This window comes from Anopheles gambiae, chromosome 2, assembly GCF_943734735.2.
Source record: "Anopheles gambiae chromosome 2, idAnoGambNW_F1_1, whole genome shotgun sequence".
Taxonomy (NCBI): domain Eukaryota; kingdom Metazoa; phylum Arthropoda; class Insecta; order Diptera; family Culicidae; genus Anopheles; species Anopheles gambiae.
In genome coordinates, this window is record NC_064601.1 from 38,069,756 (window position 1) to 38,089,244 (window position 19,489).

The 19,489-nt window shown below is 46.3% G+C and overlaps 2 protein-coding genes and 1 long non-coding RNA gene across 3 annotated transcripts; all 3 read left to right on the forward strand.

The window, feature by feature from the left end:
* Positions 1–262: 262 nt before the first annotated feature.
* LOC1270935 (TAR DNA-binding protein 43) lies at positions 263–3,182 on the forward strand. Its single transcript, XM_309663.6, has 2 exons — positions 263–353; positions 417–3,182. Exon 2 carries the CDS (start codon positions 795–797, stop codon positions 2,502–2,504), a length of 1,710 nt encoding a protein of 569 aa, XP_309663.5. The 5' UTR covers positions 263–353; positions 417–794; the 3' UTR covers positions 2,505–3,182.
* On the forward strand, positions 277–3,182 carry LOC133392291 (uncharacterized). The gene is made up of 2 exons (XR_009765619.1): positions 277–369; positions 3,032–3,182. It is a non-coding gene; the product is annotated as an uncharacterized LOC133392291 (long non-coding RNA).
* A 4,815-nt stretch (positions 3,183–7,997) lies between these two features.
* On the forward strand, positions 7,998–18,121 carry LOC1270932 (zinc metalloproteinase-disintegrin-like EoMP06). Its single transcript, XM_061652871.1, has 4 exons — positions 7,998–9,104; positions 14,498–14,819; positions 14,900–15,110; positions 16,098–18,121. Exons 1-4 carry the CDS (start codon positions 8,930–8,932, stop codon positions 17,934–17,936), a joined length of 2,547 nt encoding a protein of 848 aa, XP_061508855.1. The 5' UTR covers positions 7,998–8,929; the 3' UTR covers positions 17,937–18,121.
* The last annotated feature ends 1,368 nt before the right edge of the window (positions 18,122–19,489 follow it).

Here is a 19,489-nt window from a genome sequence, read left to right on the forward strand (position 1 = left end):
TGCGTCAGCCAATTTTTTAACGAGCAAAAACCTTTTATTATAATTTTGTTTCGTTGTTTGCTGATTTCCACATATTGTATGTTGCATATCATATATTGCATTATCTGGAAACTACAGGGAAAAAAAGAAATTAGAGAAAGGACATCATTACATGCTACAACAGCCGTCAACGGACATATTTGAAACTGAACCAAATGTCATTTGAATCAGATGTCAGTGCGTGTCGCTGTCAAAAAAGATGACGCGTAACATCTCGTAACGCCCGCGGTGAAGCGCAGTAACGCCCCGCTGTCAAGGCGTGTAACGACGGTGCTGTCATGGCTGTTGTTTTCATCTTCTCTGCTAAAAAATTGGTATTAATAAACAACGGTAGGAATTTCTCGCGTTAAAAGCCTATATAATAGAATACTTTATAGATTGAATGATCTGAACTGGTTGCGAGCGAGAGCGAAGAGTGATCGAGAGTGTGGACGAGCGAATGAGCGAGCGAACGGAAGTGCGTGAGCAAACGAGACGGAAGTGTGGGGGTAGAGGTAATCCTGGTCTACCGCAAGCGGCTAGCAGACTGTAGAAGAAAATTCGCCCGGCCCGCATTACGTGCACGCGATTCCCATCGGATAACGCACCAATAGTATGCCCCCCATCGGATATAGTAGCAAACAGTGAGTTTTAGTGGCATCGGTTGCACCCCCCGCCCGTACGTACGAACGCACGCACGCACGCAGGCACACGACGCAGGCACACACGCACACAGGCAGACGCGCCCGGGGTGAGTGACAAGCCGCGGTGGAGGAATGGCGGTGGATTTGGGATATAACGGGACGGTGCTGGTCGTGGAAGAGGAAGGCGACGAGGCGGTCGAAATCCCGCTAGAGGAGGATGGCACGCTGCTGCTATCGACGCTGCAGGCCCAGTTTTACGGTGCCTGCGGGCTGAAGTACCGCAACCCGGACAACAAAGCGATCCGGGGCGTGCGGCTCAACGACAACAAGCTGCACCCGTTCTCGCCCGACTCGGGCTGGGGCAACCATGTGTACATATGCGTGTTCCCGAAGGAGAACAAGCGCAAGAGCGACGACAAGCTGGAAAACTCGACGCCGAAGACGAAGCGCATCGAGAGCCGGAACCGCACGACGACGGACCTGATCGTGCTGGGGCTGCCGTGGAAGACGACCGAGGAGAGCTTGCGTGAGTACTTCGAAACGTTCGGCGAGCTGCTGGTGGTGCAGATCAAGAAGGACTCGAAGACGGGCCAGTCCAAAGGGTACGGCTTTATCCGGTTCGCCCGGTTCGAGAGCCAGATGAAGGCACTGTCGAAGCGGCACCTGATCGACAGCCGCTGGTGCGACGTGAAGGTGCCGAGCAGCAAGGACCAGACGCAGCACCAGATGCCAAGCAAGATATTTTTAGGCCGCCTGACGGAGGACATCAACTCGGACGACATCCGGGACTACTTCAGCAAGTACGGCGAGGTGACGGACGTGTTCATACCGAAGCCGTTCCGGGCGTTCGCGTTCGTCACGTTCATCGATCCGCACGTGGCGCAGAGCCTGTGCGGGGAGGACCACCTGATCAAGGGTACGTCGGTGTACGTGTCGACGGCATCGCCCCGGCCGGAGCACGGCCGGCACCACGGCAAGGGCCAGATGGGGGGAAATTTTTCCAACTACGATGAGCGCGGGCGCGGCGGAGGGGGGAGCGGCGTTGGCGGCAGTAGCGGAGCGAACGACTACCATCGAGGCGGGGGAGGAGGGGGAGGGGGAGGGGGAGGAGGAGGCGGTGGGCACGCGGTAGGCCCACACGTGCCGGCGCCCAACAGCAGCTACCATCATGGTAGCGGCGGTGGCAGCGAAGGAGCAGGCCCGGGAGGATACAACAATATGCAGTCGGGAAACGGGGGTGGTTGTAGTCAGCAGCCGATCTGGAACTACAATGAATACACCGCCCAGAATCGGCAAAACAACAGCAATATCGAGTCGATGCCGAACCTGCAAGCACTCGGGATCAACTCGAGCGGCCCAAACGGGCAGCGCGGGGGAGGCGTCGGTGGGGGCCTGCACGGCGGGCACCACGCAGGGATGGGGAACCATCTGAGTGGAAGCGGCGGTGCCGGCGGATCGGCACCGGGCGGTCCGGGGAGTAATGGTGCGGGCGTGATCGGTGCGCACGGCGGACCCGCGGCTGGTAACATGAATCTCTACCAGATGCCAATCAATCCCGCTATAATCGCGGCCGCCCTGAGCCAGTGGAGCCTGATCGGGAACCAGATGCACAACACGGCCCAGGGTGCGGGCGGACCGGGCGGACCGGGCGGTCCGGGAGCACCCGGGCAGGCGAACGCAAACGTACCGGGCGGCCCTGCCGGTGGACCGCCGGGGCCGGGTGGAGCGGCCGGTCCCGGGCCGGGCGCGTCCGAGCAGGAGTATCTGTCCTGGAACGGCACGGGCAATGGGGCACCGGGAGCCGGAGTACCGGCCGGGCGCGTCGATCCAAACCGCCAGTGAACGGGGAACACAGTCGACACAGTCTTAGCATATTGCAAAAGCAAAGCACCACCACCCCTCCCAGCTACCAGCGATCCAGCGACTGCAGACAACACCCCTCCCCGGTGTCTTCGATCTCCCAATGTATCCAGCCGAAGTAGACATAAGGTGATGATGATGATGTGACGAGGATGCTAGCGAAGTAGTGGGTTGAGCGAGATTGAGAGATAGAGAGAGAGAGAGAGAGAGTGGGAGAACGAGCGAGAAAGAGAGAGAGAGAGAGCGAGAGAACGAAAGCGCATGCGAGATCAGATATGACCGGGGGTAAGAGGGATAGTATGGAAGGATATGATGGGTGTGAACATGGAGGATGTGAGTCGCTAGATGATGATGATGAATGTGTGCTACGTGAGTTTAGCGTGAATAGTATGTAGAGAGTGCATGATGGATGTGTGCCGTTTGGTGTGCCGCTCCTTCGAGCGCGTGTGTGTGTTTGTAAGCGTTTTTTCAAAGTAAACTTACTTTATTTTCATTATCGTGTAACAAAGGATGTTCGGTTCGTGGCTTTGCGAATAAATTCGGCTCGGCATATTTAAATTGCACGGCCCCGTTGTTCTTACCATAGCATACCAAACTACCGACCCGCCAGCGCATCGCACTGTGTTGCGTGTGAGGCATTAACACAACAACTACAACAACCACAACAACAACAAAACAGAAAACAGAAACAATAGTAGCAGCTCCCCACGATGTGTGTGTGTGTGTACAGCTCGCCGGCGGCCAGATGCTGCTATGCGCAACAACCGCATAACATACGCGTGGCAGGTGTATCGCGTGAGTATCTCTATCGGGGCGCACCATTCTTGTAAGAACAAAATAAACGGCTAGAACATTTTACATTTTATTACTTTTATGGCTAACACGACAATACATTTTCTGAACGTTTGTGAGTGTGATTGTGTGTGTACGTGTGTTGTGTATGTGTGTGGTGTTTGAATCCATGATGTGCGGCTCGTGGTTTCAATTATTATCTTTCTATTATTTTTTTTAATTTAAAAACGTTGGCATTACAGCGTAACTGCTGCTGCTGCTGCTCGTGTATCTGTTCCTGCCGACAGACAGCCAACTAATGAGGGGTAGAACTGCAGCATATGTAGCATAATCAACATGATCATGCGTGTATCTGTGCAAAATGGGAAAAGGGTCGAGGAGGGGAGGGGAAAAGATGTAAAACTCTAACACCTACCTAAGACTAGGGCCGGTAATTTCAGATTGCTGTACACGAAAGCATAATTTATCCCACGCGCAACCCCGCGGGGTTGTGAAGCATCTACTGCTCGCTGGACTCATCCTTCCATCCTTTTTTTGTTTTACTTTCTTGTGAACGCGTGAAGCACAGCTGCAGTAAGCATACGTGTCGTTAGGCTTTAAAATGGTATGTCTCGGGCGCGTGTGAAAGATACACACTCACACAAACACAAAAAGAACAATGCAAAACATGATTGAATGTAAAAGTAAATCTGTCATCAACGGTTTAATAAATACGATATGAATACGATCAATCCAATCAATCGGTGTACTTGCTGATGATAGTAAATAAGGACCTTCCGAAACGAGGACAGTCCGAAAACTGTGCATGCATGCTGCCGTTGTGATGGGACACAAGGTCATGTGCTACATTAGCGTTTGGTTGATCGGCAGACACAAAGGGACAAGGGTTTACTACCCCGCACCCGGTCAAAGAAGCACTTGGCCAGTAGAACCTACTCGAACGCGCTAAAGAAAACGTTTACTTTCTTGTAAGAATTGCCCCTTAGCTAACCCATACCCCCTCACCATGATCGAGAGAGTTCATTCGCCGCGTGCGTGTTCTATATGGGTGTCATTGTGTCGACCGTGCCATGCAAAAGGATAGCAACAGAGTTCAGCCACATTCAACCGCACCGGTTTACGACACCAAAATGTATCCGAAACGCTGTAATCAATTCATCCCTGCATCGTGGCAGCTAAGCTTCCGGTTGCCACCCCTAGCAGCATGTATGTATGGGAGTTTAATTCCTTTCGTTAAATGGCTCGCGATGCTTTCCCAGTAGGACAAAGAACGAACTGACCTATCCCACCGCACCGAGGGATAGAACCGACGCGAGCACACAGGCCAGCCATTGAACTCTTGACAGAGACCCGAAAAAGGATCCCTCAAAACGGTCACACACACACATACACATACACAGGAAAGAAGGGGAATGTGTGGGCTATCCGACCGTTGCTTCGCTTCGCCTGGATACCGGAAATCGAACAAAGAACCACCCACCGACTGAGTGTGTCGGTCGGTAGGTTCAGCGGGGAAGGTTTACTCGCGGCAGACATACTCGCGGCATCCGAACGGACAACGAACAGGACGACACACACGGCATCAGCACGAGCAGGTACGTAAGCAAACCCAGTCAAGGTTAGGAAGCCAACAACCGGCCCAGTGTGGTAAGAAAGCAAGACTCTCCCGCCTTCCACGCTGTCCTAGTGACGGTTGGTCGGTCGGCCGCCGTCGGGGGTGGATTTGGGTGGTTTCGCGATTGATTGCAGCTTCGCACACTGCATTTCCTGCTCGCGAGTACGCGCGCGGATCGTCGTTTGCGGTGGTGGTAATTTTATTCGTTCGTTCTTGTCTTTCTCTTCGCACACCGCTAGAAGCAGGAGCCTGCGTGCCTCGCTGTGTTAGACGAGCTGTGGTGCATTTTAAGGAATCGCGTACGGGGAAGTACTTGTGCGCTTCTTCACCCCCTTTTCTTGGCGATAAGTTTGCTGCGGTTTTAGTGCGCGAGGAGAAGGGGGTGCCAGACAAGTTTATTGACTTCTAAAAGTAGCTTCGTTTGCGAGGGTTTTCTAGTTGTTGGGGGGGTTTTCTTTTACCCTTTTACTGTCTTACTCGCTAATGCGGCAGCAGACCCGATTTATAGAGTATTTAAATCGTACCGGTAGTAGGGTAGGTAGTATGATGCAGAATTCAAATCGAGCAGTTTGCTTATTTAGGATCAATTTCATCGCATCGAGACGAGGTTTCTTTGTTGTCTGTATTAGTGGCCAAAAAGGCTTACTTTTTTATTTGTTTTTAAAAAGATTAACATTATTATCGAAAAAAGAGAATGTTTACGATGACTTCGATGACTTCAATGTACCATGTTCACATTGTCTCTTTACTAATAACTGTCGACTGATTAATAATTGCACAATGATATAACACAAAAGAAAATTATTTCCCAGTATATGACTCAGCGTACCTAGAAATTACCGTGATTCATTGCACAATTACAATCTAACAAATGGAATGTTTCATCAGGCGAGAAGTCACTTGTTGCACTTGTTGCACTTGTCTTCCGTTTTTGATTAAAAAAAATGACTTTTTTATAATATTAAAAAATACTTAAAAATAATATGATAATTATACTTTATAAAATAAACATAAAAATACTTTAAACATTGCCATTTTGCTGTAAGCTGAATATTATAAACCCCACAGCATATAACACTTAAATAAAATAATAACACGTGAAAGCTTTTGATATCTTGAAGTTTTTTTACAAAATAGCCGATGGCGACGATAAAATGAAAGAACCTCAAAAATGTCATGTTATGAGTTTTTTTAAGAAATATTTTGCACCTCTCTTGAATACTTACATTTGTTTATTTTTTTTTTTAAATTGCAACAGTTTACAGCAAAAATAAAAAAAAACACTGTTTTTGGGTATATACATTAATAACTTTTATTAATGTACTCTACAGCTGGAAAAATGCGTCCGTGTACTACGGGAACCTTGAAATCGTTTAATTATTTTTAAATTCATCTATAACATTTTGATTGGCATGGTGATATATGATAGCCAGTTATGTTTCCTTGAGATGCCATGAATATCATATATGATAGCCAAAAATAATTGATTTGTTGAATAATTGAGGAATAATAATTATTAATATTTTGTAACATATTGGGCGTATTATAATGAAATGATCAACATTATCAACATTATGATTAACATGATCAAGCTACAAGATCAACAAAAAATTAAATTACTTTGTAATGTATGCTGTTTTGGAAAATTTTTATGTTTTACTTTTTTATAGAATAATTCATAAATACCCATGAATGGTCGAAAATCAAGAATATAAATGCAAAATAACAACTCCGTTGTCCAAATGTAGTGCAGCCACATATATTTTAGTTATAATGTGAGTTTTCAAACCGTCTAATGTACAGCAGATATTAGTTAAAATATTATCTAAATGTCAACATACGTTGTTCGCTTTTGAATGTAGCATCCTGTTGAAAAAAAAACTTAGCATTACATTAAACTGTTATTTTTGTGATTAAATGGTCAAAAGCAAAACAATGAAAATATAACAAGAAAGCAACCTAAATTGTATGAAAAAACATTATTTTCATCATTTTTTAGATTGTTTATATATATTCAGTAACACTTCCCTGGGTTTGGCACTAAATCTGGCCCCGGAATTAACAAAATTGGTCGGGCACGCAAAGCGATAAAAATTATTTGGAATATTTTCTGTAGTGATTCAAGGGCTGTATATTTTTAAATTAATTATATATTTGAAATCAGCTATTATAGCATAATAGTACACGTTAATTTGAACATAATTTGAACCACTTGCTTTTAAATTGCGCGTGTGTTATATTTAATATTTATATTTGCAATTGGTCATGTGTGTTATATTTAATGTTTTAAAATACTTTACCTACCTTTACCTTTATACTTTAAAATAATAATTTACACTACCCAGGGGTGTCTTTTTACTCTTCTGTACATCCTGAGACAAACCATAAATTTAATAAGGCCCACCTTAAATGAATACTGTTTAGCAATCCTACCTCATCCAACGTTGTTGAGCGTTGAAGATAGATATTCTTTTCAATATACGTCGACTCGCACAACTTCTACCTTTTTTGCTGTTACAGACTCATCTACTCTAAAAATATAATCTAACGCACGCATTATGCAGCATAAAATGAAAAAAAAACAAAGTGTGCAAACAGAACGATTTATTTAGTTGTTGCAGTTGCAATCGTCGATCAAAGACCGCCGTAGACAGGCTGTCCGCTGCTTCTCCGCCTGCTCTTTGCAAAATCGATCATCGAACGACGATCAGAAAACGCAGGGCTTAGGCACAATGCGGCACATGTGGCACACTCGACACTCGGCTGGGGGGGACTGGGAGTTCCTGCGAGACAAGTGCCTTGTGTGTAGCGTGAGACAGATTCGACATCCGGCGGTGGCTCATTCGCCCCATTTTAGGACCGAGATGCCTTACCCGGTATGGGCATACCGTAGCAGCAGCAGCAGCAACAGCAGCAAATGCGTGATGTTTTAGAAGTAAATCATGAAGTAGGAGGGATGTGGAGGCAAGACACAACATGTGTGTGCGACGAGAAAGTTTAGGTTTTTTATCTTTCCCAGCACTTGTAGCTTATGCTCACTGCATGCCGCGACGGTCTGCCATCTCTCCGACCGTGCCCATGATTTGGGGACAGCTGTGTGAATGGAGCATCCAGCCGCGAGCGCTGTTCGCTAATGCCTCGGGTTTCCGAAGGGGTACCGATCCTTGCAAACAGTGAAAAGGTTCACAAAGGGCACGAAAGCACCCATGGCGTGGGGGGTCGCGATACACCAGACGCAGTCGTCTGCTATCCAGGCCGACACCGACCGACACGTCCGTTCTCGTGCTCAGTCTTACTGCAACTGGACGCGGCACCAGTAGCGCTCACACACGCCGAGCGCACGTTTCTCATCCAAGAAGACCGGGTATAACGTTCTAACATTACGCGAAGTGCAGCATATTCGCTCAAAAGCGGTGCTGGGAAACGGTGTAAACGGTAGCATAGGCGGAAAACTCCCCTACCTCACCGGCACGCAAGAGCGAAACGTGTAGAAGCAACAGTAGTGAACCCGCCACTTTTCGCGCGACAGTTTATTAAAAGAAACGCGGTCAGTGTTGGCCGGTGAAAATACAATTTTTGGCATCGGTGTGCCGCCCGTTGGGTTAACCGTGGACGACACCACGCACCAAGCGGGCAAACGCTAAGTGGGTTAGTTTGTGCACGCGACGCGACGCTCGAAAGGGACGCTTCCATGTGAAGGGTTTAGCATAGTCGAAGTGTTTGGGGAGGAAGGCGTTAGAGAGTACGGGTGGTCAATCCAATCCCATGGCCGAATCAAAAGTGACGTTCGACATCTCGTGGACTGCTCGAGCGGCTCGGATGAAGCGACCTTAGCACGATTTTGTGCTTGTGCCCGTTCTGAAATCGACACCCGTACACGTGAGAAGACGCCGTTGTATTACCAACCTGCCTCAAGGAAGCGCGAGCGCGTGATAGTTTCTGTGATAGTTGCCCGATAGTCGGCCGACTGCATATCCCTGCACCGCATACCCCATTCAATATGGCCACCGCAAGGAGGGCAATAGGAAGGCTAGCCTTAGTTCGATCGTTAGCGATAGCGTCACTGCTCTTACTGTTAGTGGCAATACCATTGGAAGGATTAAAAAATCATCAAACACATTATCATCACCTTCGACACGATGATGGCATCGATGGAAATGTACTACCACACAAGGGTAAGTTCGTATTTTTCCTCCCCCTCCCCCCTGCATGTCGTTTACAGCTCTTATCAAACCGGACTTGGCTACGATTAGCGCGGCTTTTGTTTACTTCATTTTTTGTGCAAACATAGAAACGCTCATTAAAACCGGGCCGACATCTCCCGCGATGTAATAGAATTAAAGACCCGGCAGGGTCGTCGGGTTGGGCTACATGTTGGTCTTGAGGGTTGGTGCGTCGCTTTCGGTGCGTGCGAGCTTCCGCTAGCGATAAGGCAAGAAACTCTTTACTGCGAATACTATCAACGGCGACCGCAGGGAACGAACAGCATCAACCTGCTTGCTTGCTTGCTCCGTCTTGCCTTGACGGAGGCAGTTTGGGATGGAACGAGAAAGCCTATTGATTTTGTTCCTTGGAACTGATTAAACATAAACGGATGCTGCACATTGCTCTTGACTCGATCGCGCAAGGGATGCGTTATAGAGATTGGGAGACAAATAAATGAATCTAATTGGGTTTCGTTCTATATATAGATAGAGAACGTACAGTAAGAATACTACAGAAATAGTTGCATTGGAAACCAAGGCAATAGGCATCGTTTACAAACAAGTTGCAAAAGTAGTTCGATTTACTGTAACAAACAAGATTTAAAATCTTAAATATTCATACAATAATTTGTAGAATGTTTCTATAAAAAAATTCATGCAAATTTTGCTATATTTCTTCAAATATGGTGAACTCACTTCAATAAAGTCACTTAGTCTTCCTTAAAAAGCATGTACCATAGGAGATCGAAGTAAATGTGTTTTAAAAATATTTAAATAATAAATCCAAAACTTCGAGTCATAATAAAATAATAGAAATAATAAATCATTTCTTCAAGAGCATTTTAAAAATTCACTACAACAACAAACAAATAATTATCAGGGGTTTTTTCATAGACCATTTACTTATCTTATCTATCATTGTGGTGCTAATAAAAAAATCAAATAAATCAAATTATATTCGGCTTCTTTTGGCACAACAACCGTTGTCGGTCAAGGTCTGCCTGTACCACTAGTATGGGGGCACGGTCCATTCGGGGCATGAACCCATGACGGGCATGTTGTTAAGTCGTACGCGTTGACGACTGTACCACCAGACCGGCCATATATAGTATATCAAATTATAATTCGAGATATTATTACTACTAAACTAATAAATATATTTTATTTAACGAAATCCAACTTATCCTAGTTTATCTTAAAATTATTTTTACTCCAAGTTGGAGCCGATGAGGTTTTGAACATTCGTGTGCATAATATGCTATTACATATAACATATCGTGCTTTGTTTAACTCAATTTTTGTCACGTACACGAAGTACCATTAAAATGCTCAAATGCTTTCTTTTGAGCAATTTCTAGTAATTTAAATTAATTTTATTTAAATCGGTTATACTTTGTTTTCAATATGTGATCGATCGTTTACAATCAGCAACGATCTGTATCTGCCCAGCTAGCAAAACACGATGCCATTCAAACCGGTACCGTTGAGTTCTCCTTATTTATTATGCTAATGATGCCGATCGTACCGGAAGTGCCACTGATGTGGTGTGGCGGGGAAGAGGGGTTACTACCGTTTCCGGTGCGGTGCTGTTGTTTCATACACAAGTGCACCACGCGACCCGATATAGGCCTTCCCGATGAGTAATGGTCGGATGGGAGAGAAGAAAGAACACTCACTCACACAAACACACCAGCACCGTTCTTACAGCACCTCTCTCTGATCTGATGCGCCTTTAACGGACGTTTGTCTTTGAACAAGAGGCCAGCTAAAATTAAAACCATCTTCATCTTTGGCGTATCTCAAGTACGGCTCGAGCACAGAGCACCTAAAGTGGCCAGCTGATGGTTTGCAGACGACGGCCTGCCCCGGCTCGTGGCATCTCGGTACCATCCACGCAATGGATGATTTACACCGAAACCGATTACCGAAACTCGCCTGCAACACACACACACACACCCTTTGAAGCGCTTATGCAGCGGGCAGCCAACCGGGCGCCTCCGCTGGGAGGGTTTGCATTTCATCAACACTCGAACGCAAAACTTACTGGCCCGTGCTGCCGTTGCTGCCATTGACACATTTTCTCGGGAAAAGTGTTTCCAGCAGTCGAAACAAAACAAAAAAAAGAAGTGTCCAAAACTCTGGGGGCTTACACTCACCCTATCATCATCGCCACCGACACCGAGTCCGCAAGGAGCAGTTGGCCATCTGCTGCTTGGAATGTAAAGCTAACTCCACAACGCCCTGCCTGAAAACACATTGAATGTCACCAGCTGCACTCCCAAAAGCGGTCCTTTCGACCGCAGGGATATTTGGTGTAGTAGTAATCTGCTTTTTTGTTGTTGTTGTTGTTGTATCCACCCCTCCCTTAAAGGGACAAGGGACAGCAGGCAAGCTGCCTTCATTTGCGCGAAAGCAACTAACAAATTCATTCGCCCGAACTTATTGACTCCGCAAAGAACTGAAGCGTGGAATGTGTTTTCGTTCTTTGCTCCCCGCATCGCAACTTGTTCGCTCAGCAGCAGCAGCAGCAGCAGCAGCAGGATAATAACAATATTGATAATGCAAACACTAAACTTCGCTGCAATCAAAGCTCTCTCCCCAAGCACGAATGGTTTACGATCAGCTGTTGTTTTATCTGCTCTCGCTAAGGGACGATCTGTCTTTCTTTTCTACTTTGCTGTTTGTGCTGGTTGCGCGCGCGCGCGAATAAGTGGGTGAAATATGGGTTGTGTGGTTTTTTGTTTGTTCTGAATTGGTTTGATAGTACGTGAGCGCCCGTCAAAGGCGCACAAGGGATCGAGGCAGGCAGCGGAAAAGCACGTGCTGCACATGACGATTGGGCTAGACGGCGTCTTCTAGCCAGCCGATTCGCGCGCGTAATGAGACGCGATTCTGACGAACAAGCACGCAAAGAGAAAGTTTCGTACAGTCGTCATACAGTCATTACGGCGGACGGCGGACACAAAGCCGGTGAGAAACTTGAACTTTGCCAACACGGCAGGACGTCTTTCTCGGTCGTCTTCGGTCTAGCCATGAAGGGGGGGGGGGGGGGGGGGGGAGGACCTGGCGGAGCATCTGGTGTTGATCTGCACTGTTTGTAACATTTTTCTGCGTATTCTATTCTAGCCATGCTGTGGAGTGTGTGATGCCGTGTAGGCGTTTGCTGACCTAGACAGGTTGAATCATCGGACAAGTAGAGTTGGTGAACATGTTAGTGCTTATACTGATGGGAAGCCAAGGCAAACTATGACTATGAAAATTAGAAAAAGTCCATTTAGAAAACTGCTATATAGATTGTTAGTCAATGAGAGTTTCATCTCTTCTATCCAAACGTAGAACACATTATTAAGAAGCATAAGGTCTTCCTTGAAATATTAAGGCTTGTTTAATCAAAGAAACCAAAAGAAGACGAAGAATAAGAAATATTAGTTAAAACTGACGTTGTTTTACAAATTATTTATTGCAATTTGTTTACTTTGCACTGTATTTTTTAATCAAATATTCGATTCTTATATGAATTATATTGAACATTTGAATTTAAAACATCAGTATCTCACACTTCATGTGCATTACATTACATTACAGGGTTTCCCACGATTTATTGATCAGTTTCCATGATTTTTTGGTGCGTTCCCACGATAATTTATTGGTATCGTCCGTTTGGATATTAATACAAATGAACCAAAAAAGCTAAAAAATCATAGGAACTCACCAAAAAATATGGGAACCAACCAAAAATTTATCGTAAATAACCAATAAATCGTAGGAAACCCTGTATGCGTATCTTGTTTTTTTAGAATATTTATAATCATTTTAAACATATGTAAACTTAAGCAATACGGCCTTTTTGGACCGTTACTCCTGAATAAAAAAAAAAAAAAAACATATGTAAACATTTTATGAACATTATTTTTAGATCCTATTTCTGCCAGACAATGTCTACTTAACGGCCATGTCACCGAAAAAAAAACTCTTAAAAATAGAACCTCCCGTTTCAAATCTTCGCCCACGCCAGACAGCAACCAAAAAAAAAGAAGTCAATTCTACCCGTTCGCGTGCCTTCATCAGGGCAATAAAACTAACCTAAACTGCAACGAAAATGTAGCACAACATTAAATGCACCACCCAACCCATCCTCTCCCGCGTGGCAAATCTCAAATCAATCGAAGTGCATTCATAACACTTGGCGTCTCCATACCATTGACGCTAACTGTGCTAACGCGCGTGAAACAACTGTGGACAAGACACACACACACGGTGCAACAAAAAAAAAAACAAAAGTCTGTCTCAGAAAACGATTTGTTTATACACAATTGGGGATTCGCTTTTTGGTTTGATTGTTTTTTGCTCGATTTTATGAGCCGTCGGGGTGTCTTTTTTGCTCTTCGGTTAGTTTGAACGTAATTCAATCTGCTTTGTCTCGTCCGTTTTCTACCCTCCTCCACGGCTTCTCATCAGTTGCAAAACAGCTGATTGCGAATCAGAAAATCCCTCCCGGTGCGAAGAGTGTCGCTCAACTCACGCTCCCGCTCTGCTCACGTTTCACGTGTAGTGAGCAGTCCATCTCATGCATGGACGCTCGCACTTCTCAGCGTGAGAGAAGCACCCTTGTCTCACCAAACCCGACCATTCGATGCGCTCGCATTCGCTATCATCAAACTGCAATAAAACTTTAGCCACGCAGTGCGCACGGAGAAAGGGGCGGCTGATGCAAAGGCGGTGAATGCAAGCTGTTTCCACACCGTTCCAGGCTCGTCGTTGCAGGCGACCGAATAGACAACAAAGAGCTCAGAACGTAGTTCGAGGTTTTACTTGTTGTTGGTGTTGTTGTTGTTCGTCTTGATGCTAGCAGTTGGCTTAAGTCTCCACTTTATCGGTGACATAGTGCCGGTTCGGAGGTTCACAGTTTGGCAGCTCCAGTTTTCTAAATGTGAAAATTGCACCGACCAAGTTTCTGCTAGTCACGCACGGGGCAGCCATGTGGCACTAAGGCACTAAGGGACAATGAAGCTTCATTTATGCAAAGCTGGTTATTGAAATATGAATTTTTACATAAAACAGATTTACATAGTAAAATTAGTAAAATTCTCAATGTGTGCCCATTTTAATAACTGAGCTTTAACTTTGCACACATGTCAGCATCATAAAAGCTTACATTCCATGTAAAACTTTCCCCCACTCCTTCGCCCTTTTGTTCGCATTTCTTCTCCAAACCACCAACTCAAACACGAGTATGTGAGCTGCTTAATCGACAGGGTGGTTTTTATTACATTCTTAAACTCTTGCAATTAAACTGAAATGTCTTCTTGAGCTGTGTGTTTTAATTTACCTTCAAATTGCGTCCACACCCCACCCTCTTCCAGCTAGCAGCGCCGGCGAAGAAGTCGCTAATCCAATCTATCCTCTGCTGGTACCGTCCCAGCAGCAGGACACTGCCACACTGACCTACAACCACGGTGGCAAGGTCACCATTGTGCCACTGATCCAGAGTCGCGGTCGGCCGGCAGCCGGCACCGACTGTCAGTATTATCGGGAGGCAACGCGAGCCCACACCCGACACAACGACGATCGAACGAGCACCGAGCTTGTAAGCTGTGATGGCCGGATCCGGGGGACGGTACGCCTACCGGAAGGAACGTTCCGTATCGAGTACAATGCCACCGCTGGGGTTCATTTTCTAACAAGGTAACGCGTGGTAGAATGTGTGCAATAATTGAAAGATTTTCATTGTTTACTGTGTTTGCTTTGTTTTGTGTTATAATCAGACTGAAAGATCCGCAACGCCGACCGCTGGTTGGACGGCAGCGTATCAAACGGAATCATCTCAGCACGATCAAGGGTCCGTATCAGGCAAACGCTCACTCAAGCTACGTTGAGCTGCTGCTGGTTGCCGACAATTCGCTGTTCCGAAAGCTGGACCAGGACATGTGGCAGGTGTATCATTACTGTGCCAGTCTCGTTAACCATATCAATATGGTAAGTATGGGACTGTACCAAGGAAGCAATAGATGATAGCTAGGTTTGGAACGGTTAGAACAGCATTCAAAGATACTAGTTCAGGAAAATTATGTACTAAATTTGATAAAAAATAGTACTGAACCCTGAAAACTGAACTCTGAAAACTGAACTGAAAACTTGAATCGATATTAGTCATGGATTGATTCCTAACTCATATCGATACTGGATCATTTACTGAACGGTCTGGATCCCAAATCCGTACTGGGCTTAGAATTGATCCATAACCTACACCGGTGAAACTTATCCTAAACTGATATTGATCCTGAAACAGATCGCGAACTCATGGAATGGTCTTGGAACAGATCTTGAAATCACTTCGGTCCTGGAATTGAGCAAGAATCCAGAACCTGAACTGGAACTAATACTTAATCAATCTGGAACTCATCTAAAACCGATAATGGTTCTGGAACTACTACCGAACTCATTTCATTCCTGGAACCTGGATCCGGCACCAATACCATTCCTGGAAGATTCTACTCTTCACTACAACGATCTAAACTTGAATCAATCTCAGAGTCATGGAACTGATCGTTACCCTGTCCCAGTTTAAGAACCGATACAGTACTTATTCCGAGGATAAAAATTGGCGTGACTCATTCATGTAGAAGCCACTTAAGTAGTTAGGAACTAATAAATAATGTTGGCGCGCTCTTGCTAGATTGTTTATACAAAATATTAGGTACAATTTAATAATACATTCACAAAGTTTGAAACGTGGCACAAATATGTATAGGTTGTTTTGAGCTATTGTTCAGATTTGTATTTCGGATAAAGAGTATGTTTCAATCCTACAGAGTCAAATGGGATAACAGATTTAGATGCACAAATCATTGTAGTTTATATTTACCCTAAGTTCAAACATTATTTTGAAGAAACGGAACAAGCCAAATGTTAGAACTACGGATTTTCACTATCTCTCCCCCTCTCTCTCTTTCTCTCCCTCAGCTATACAATCCACTTAACATCTACATCGCTCTCACAAACGTCGTGGTGTGGAGGGATACGGACCGCATCAACGTGTCGACGCGTGCAGAAGAAACTCTCAACAGCTTCCTGGCTTACCGGTCCAGCGTACTGTTGCACGATCATCCACACGATCATGCCCAGCTGCTGACGACGATCGAGTTTAAGGACAATGTAATCGGCAAGGCCAAAGTGGGCGGCATGTGCTCGGACCGCAGCTCAGGTGCAATCGTGCGCGTGCACACGGACGATGTGGGCGTACAGGCGAGCACGCTGGCCCACGAGATGGGCCACAGCTTCACGATGGAGCACGATGAGGACGGCGACTGTGCTTGTCCGGATCGGAAGTGCATCATGACGCGCACGGTGACGGGCCTTACGCTGCAGCACTGGAGTAACTGTAGCCTGCAGCAGCTTTCGACCGCACTCGGCCGGGGGCTGCATCACTGCCTATCGAACCGCCCGTCCCAGCTGGCGTTCGAGAGCTGCGGCAATGGGTTCGTGGAGTCGGGTGAGGAGTGCGACTGTGGGCTGGAGGAGGCCTGCGAGAATCGGTGCTGCGACGCACGGACGTGCCGGTTGCGCGAAGGTGCCCAGTGTGCGACGGGCGAGTGCTGTGATCTGGAGACGTGCCAGTTGCGGGAACCGGCTGTACCGTGCCGGGGGCAGCGGAGCGAATGTGATCTGCCCGAGTACTGTACCGGGCGGTCGGAGTACTGCCCGCCGGATGTGCATCGGCGCGATACGGAACCGTGCGCCGGCGGCGAGGCACATTGCATGGCGGGCCGGTGTCGCACGCGAACGGACCAGTGCAGGGCGCTCTGGGGACCCTCGGGACATGCGGCCAGCGAAGCGTGCTACGAGGCGAATGCGAAGGGCATCAAGTACGGTAACTGCGGGTACGAGGGCCGGCCGGCCGAGAGCTTCCGCAAGTGTGCGCCGGCGGATGTGCAGTGTGGGCTGCTGTTCTGCCACCATCACAAAGCGGACGAGGAGCTCGAGCTGGGCGAATACAATGGTGACTCGCGGTACAGTGTGCAGAAGGGCAATGAGACGATGCGGCACGTGCTGTGCCGTTCGGCGTACGTCGATCTGGGCGAGGGACAGGGCCGCCATCCGGCCTTTGTACCGGACGGGTCACCGTGCGGCGAGGGGCGGATGTGTTACAGACAGCGGTGTGAAAGTGTCGAACGATTGAACGCGTGGGGCATTGGAGGTAAAGTGTGTGCGCACGGCTGCTTTGGACGAGGGGTGTGCAACAGTGAAGGACATTGCCACTGCCAACAAGGATACGATCCGCCGTACTGTGAGCATCAGGGCGTTGGAGGATCGCTTGACAGTGGACCAGCCTCTACCGAGACAGGGCTTTGGCGTGACTTGCTAACGTTTGCGGTGCTCACGCTGCTCGGCTGCACGGTGTTGCTTTTGCTAGTGGCCGTCTGCATTCGAAGCTTTCGCAACGGTGGCTTCGCTCCGTCACACTGGGGACGGGGGCACTGGGGCCGCCCGTGCAGAGTGCGTGGTACTAGTATGCGGGAACCGATCAAAACGGCTACCCCAATTGCGTCTCGCGATATATCCCTACCCAAGTACCACTCGTCCACCCGAGACATTAGCGACGATCAGCAGTACCGACCGATCGGTGGAGGAACTTCTTGGGAGCAGCTGGGAACAGGATCGGGCGTACGCGTGCTAGCGGTCCCTCGATCCCAGCAAGATGGCCGTGAGCCACCACTAACGATCGAGTACCGGATCGTTCCGACCATTCAGCGGCATGCACCACTTCCACCAGTCCCTGTCCATCGACAGCGACCGTTTTAGCGTGGCTTCCGGTTTGCTCAAACGAATACTACCAACGAACAATAATCGAAGCTCTCTTTTTAATGTCGTCTTCGTCCCATTTTTAACCATAAGACTAATGTGTAAGACACTAAAGGCAATAAAAAGAACACACCCATCCTTTCTAGTCATATCTGATAAGGGAATGTTCAGGATCATCAAAGGTACTAAGAGCGTGTGTGTACGTGTTGTCGAATTCTTTATTATCCGAAACAACAAAATTTGAGTTTGAGTGATGTGCCTTGAAAAAGTTGAACGGTGAGTTTAACTAAAGTTTTTTTTTATTAGTTTAAATCAGGGGTCTCCAAACTACGACCCGCGGGCCGCATGCGGCCCTCAAGAGCTTATAATGCGGCCCACAATGACTTTGCCAGAGTTAATATAAATATTTCATTATTATGAATTTTTAAAATTAAAATGTATTTTTTACTTTTCTCAGACAAAAATCAAGCTATAGTAACACAAAAATGTACAAATATCGTTGGTAATTTTATTATAAAAACGAGATTTAAACGTTCACTCATCAGTTAAAGGTAGCGTCAAATGGCCCTCAACATAATTATTTTTGAAGCAATGCGGCCCGCGAGCTGAAAAGTTTGGAGGCCCCTGATTTATATGACTCTGTTTTAAGTGTAAAGATATGTATAAATTTCTGGGTGCTAAGTTTACTCCCATTAGTCCTGGCAATTTACGGAGCATATCAAAAGAGATTGATTCTGAACCACTACCAAGAGTGTACCTGAACTCTTATTGTCCGTCGAACTAATATTTAACCCATACCGGCTCTGGAACTGGTCCTGAACATTAACCCTGAACTAATGCTGATCTCGTATTGTTCCTAGAACTGAGCCTGATCATTTACCGGCCCTTGATCTCAAACCTACAAGAATTTTGGAACTATTTCCCAATCAATTGCAGAGCTGATGCTGTACCCATTTAGTACCTGGAACATATCATAACTCTGAACTTCGATCTAGGAACTGATACTAAAATCATTTGTACCTTTTTTTTGGTCCCAAAAATGTATCTCCACTAGTTTCAGTGTAGGATCGAAACGCAACTCTGTACCTATCCAGGAACCGATACGCTACATCATCCGACCCAGCAACTAATTCTACTACCATACTAGTTAACAAACTCGACAACAATTTTGGTGCAATACAAAAACTGTTCTAGAACTATACAAAACGTGATTTCCCATGAAAAAAATGCATAATATAATAGAGAATTGCTCTGAAAACATGACTTTTCTTCCTTTGTAGGGGTGTTGATGTTGAAAAGAAATGACAAATTTTGTAAATCAGCAAGATGATCTACAAAGAAACGGAAGACAAGACGAACAAGAACAGCTGTAACGCTTAGTAACGTAAAGCCGTTACCTCAGTTTATGATTCTTCATCTCTCTATTTTTGTTTCGGTTTATATTGCATAGGTCCTCTCTCTCACACACTATCCATCTCTTTCTCTATATAGCTTACACTGACAGTTTGTAGTTTTGTTCACTGTGGCACTATGGACAAATGTAACAAACATAA

What these genes read in the sequence shown, in the direction of transcription:
- LOC1270935 (XM_309663.6), top strand. Translation starts at nt 795, where the DNA reads ATGGCGGTGGATTTGGGATATAACGGGACGGTGCTGGTCGTGGAAGAG.
- LOC1270932 (XM_061652871.1), top strand. Translation starts at nt 8,930, where the DNA reads ATGGCCACCGCAAGGAGGGCAATAGGAAGGCTAGCCTTAGTTCGATCG. An exon ending in GGGGTTCATTTTCTAACAAG is followed by an intron (nt 14,820 to 14,899) that starts GTAACGCGTGGT and finishes TGTTATAATCAG; the next exon opens with ACTGAAAGATCCGCAACGCC. An exon ending in TCGTTAACCATATCAATATG is followed by an intron (nt 15,111 to 16,097) that starts GTAAGTATGGGA and finishes TCTCTCCCTCAG; the next exon opens with CTATACAATCCACTTAACAT.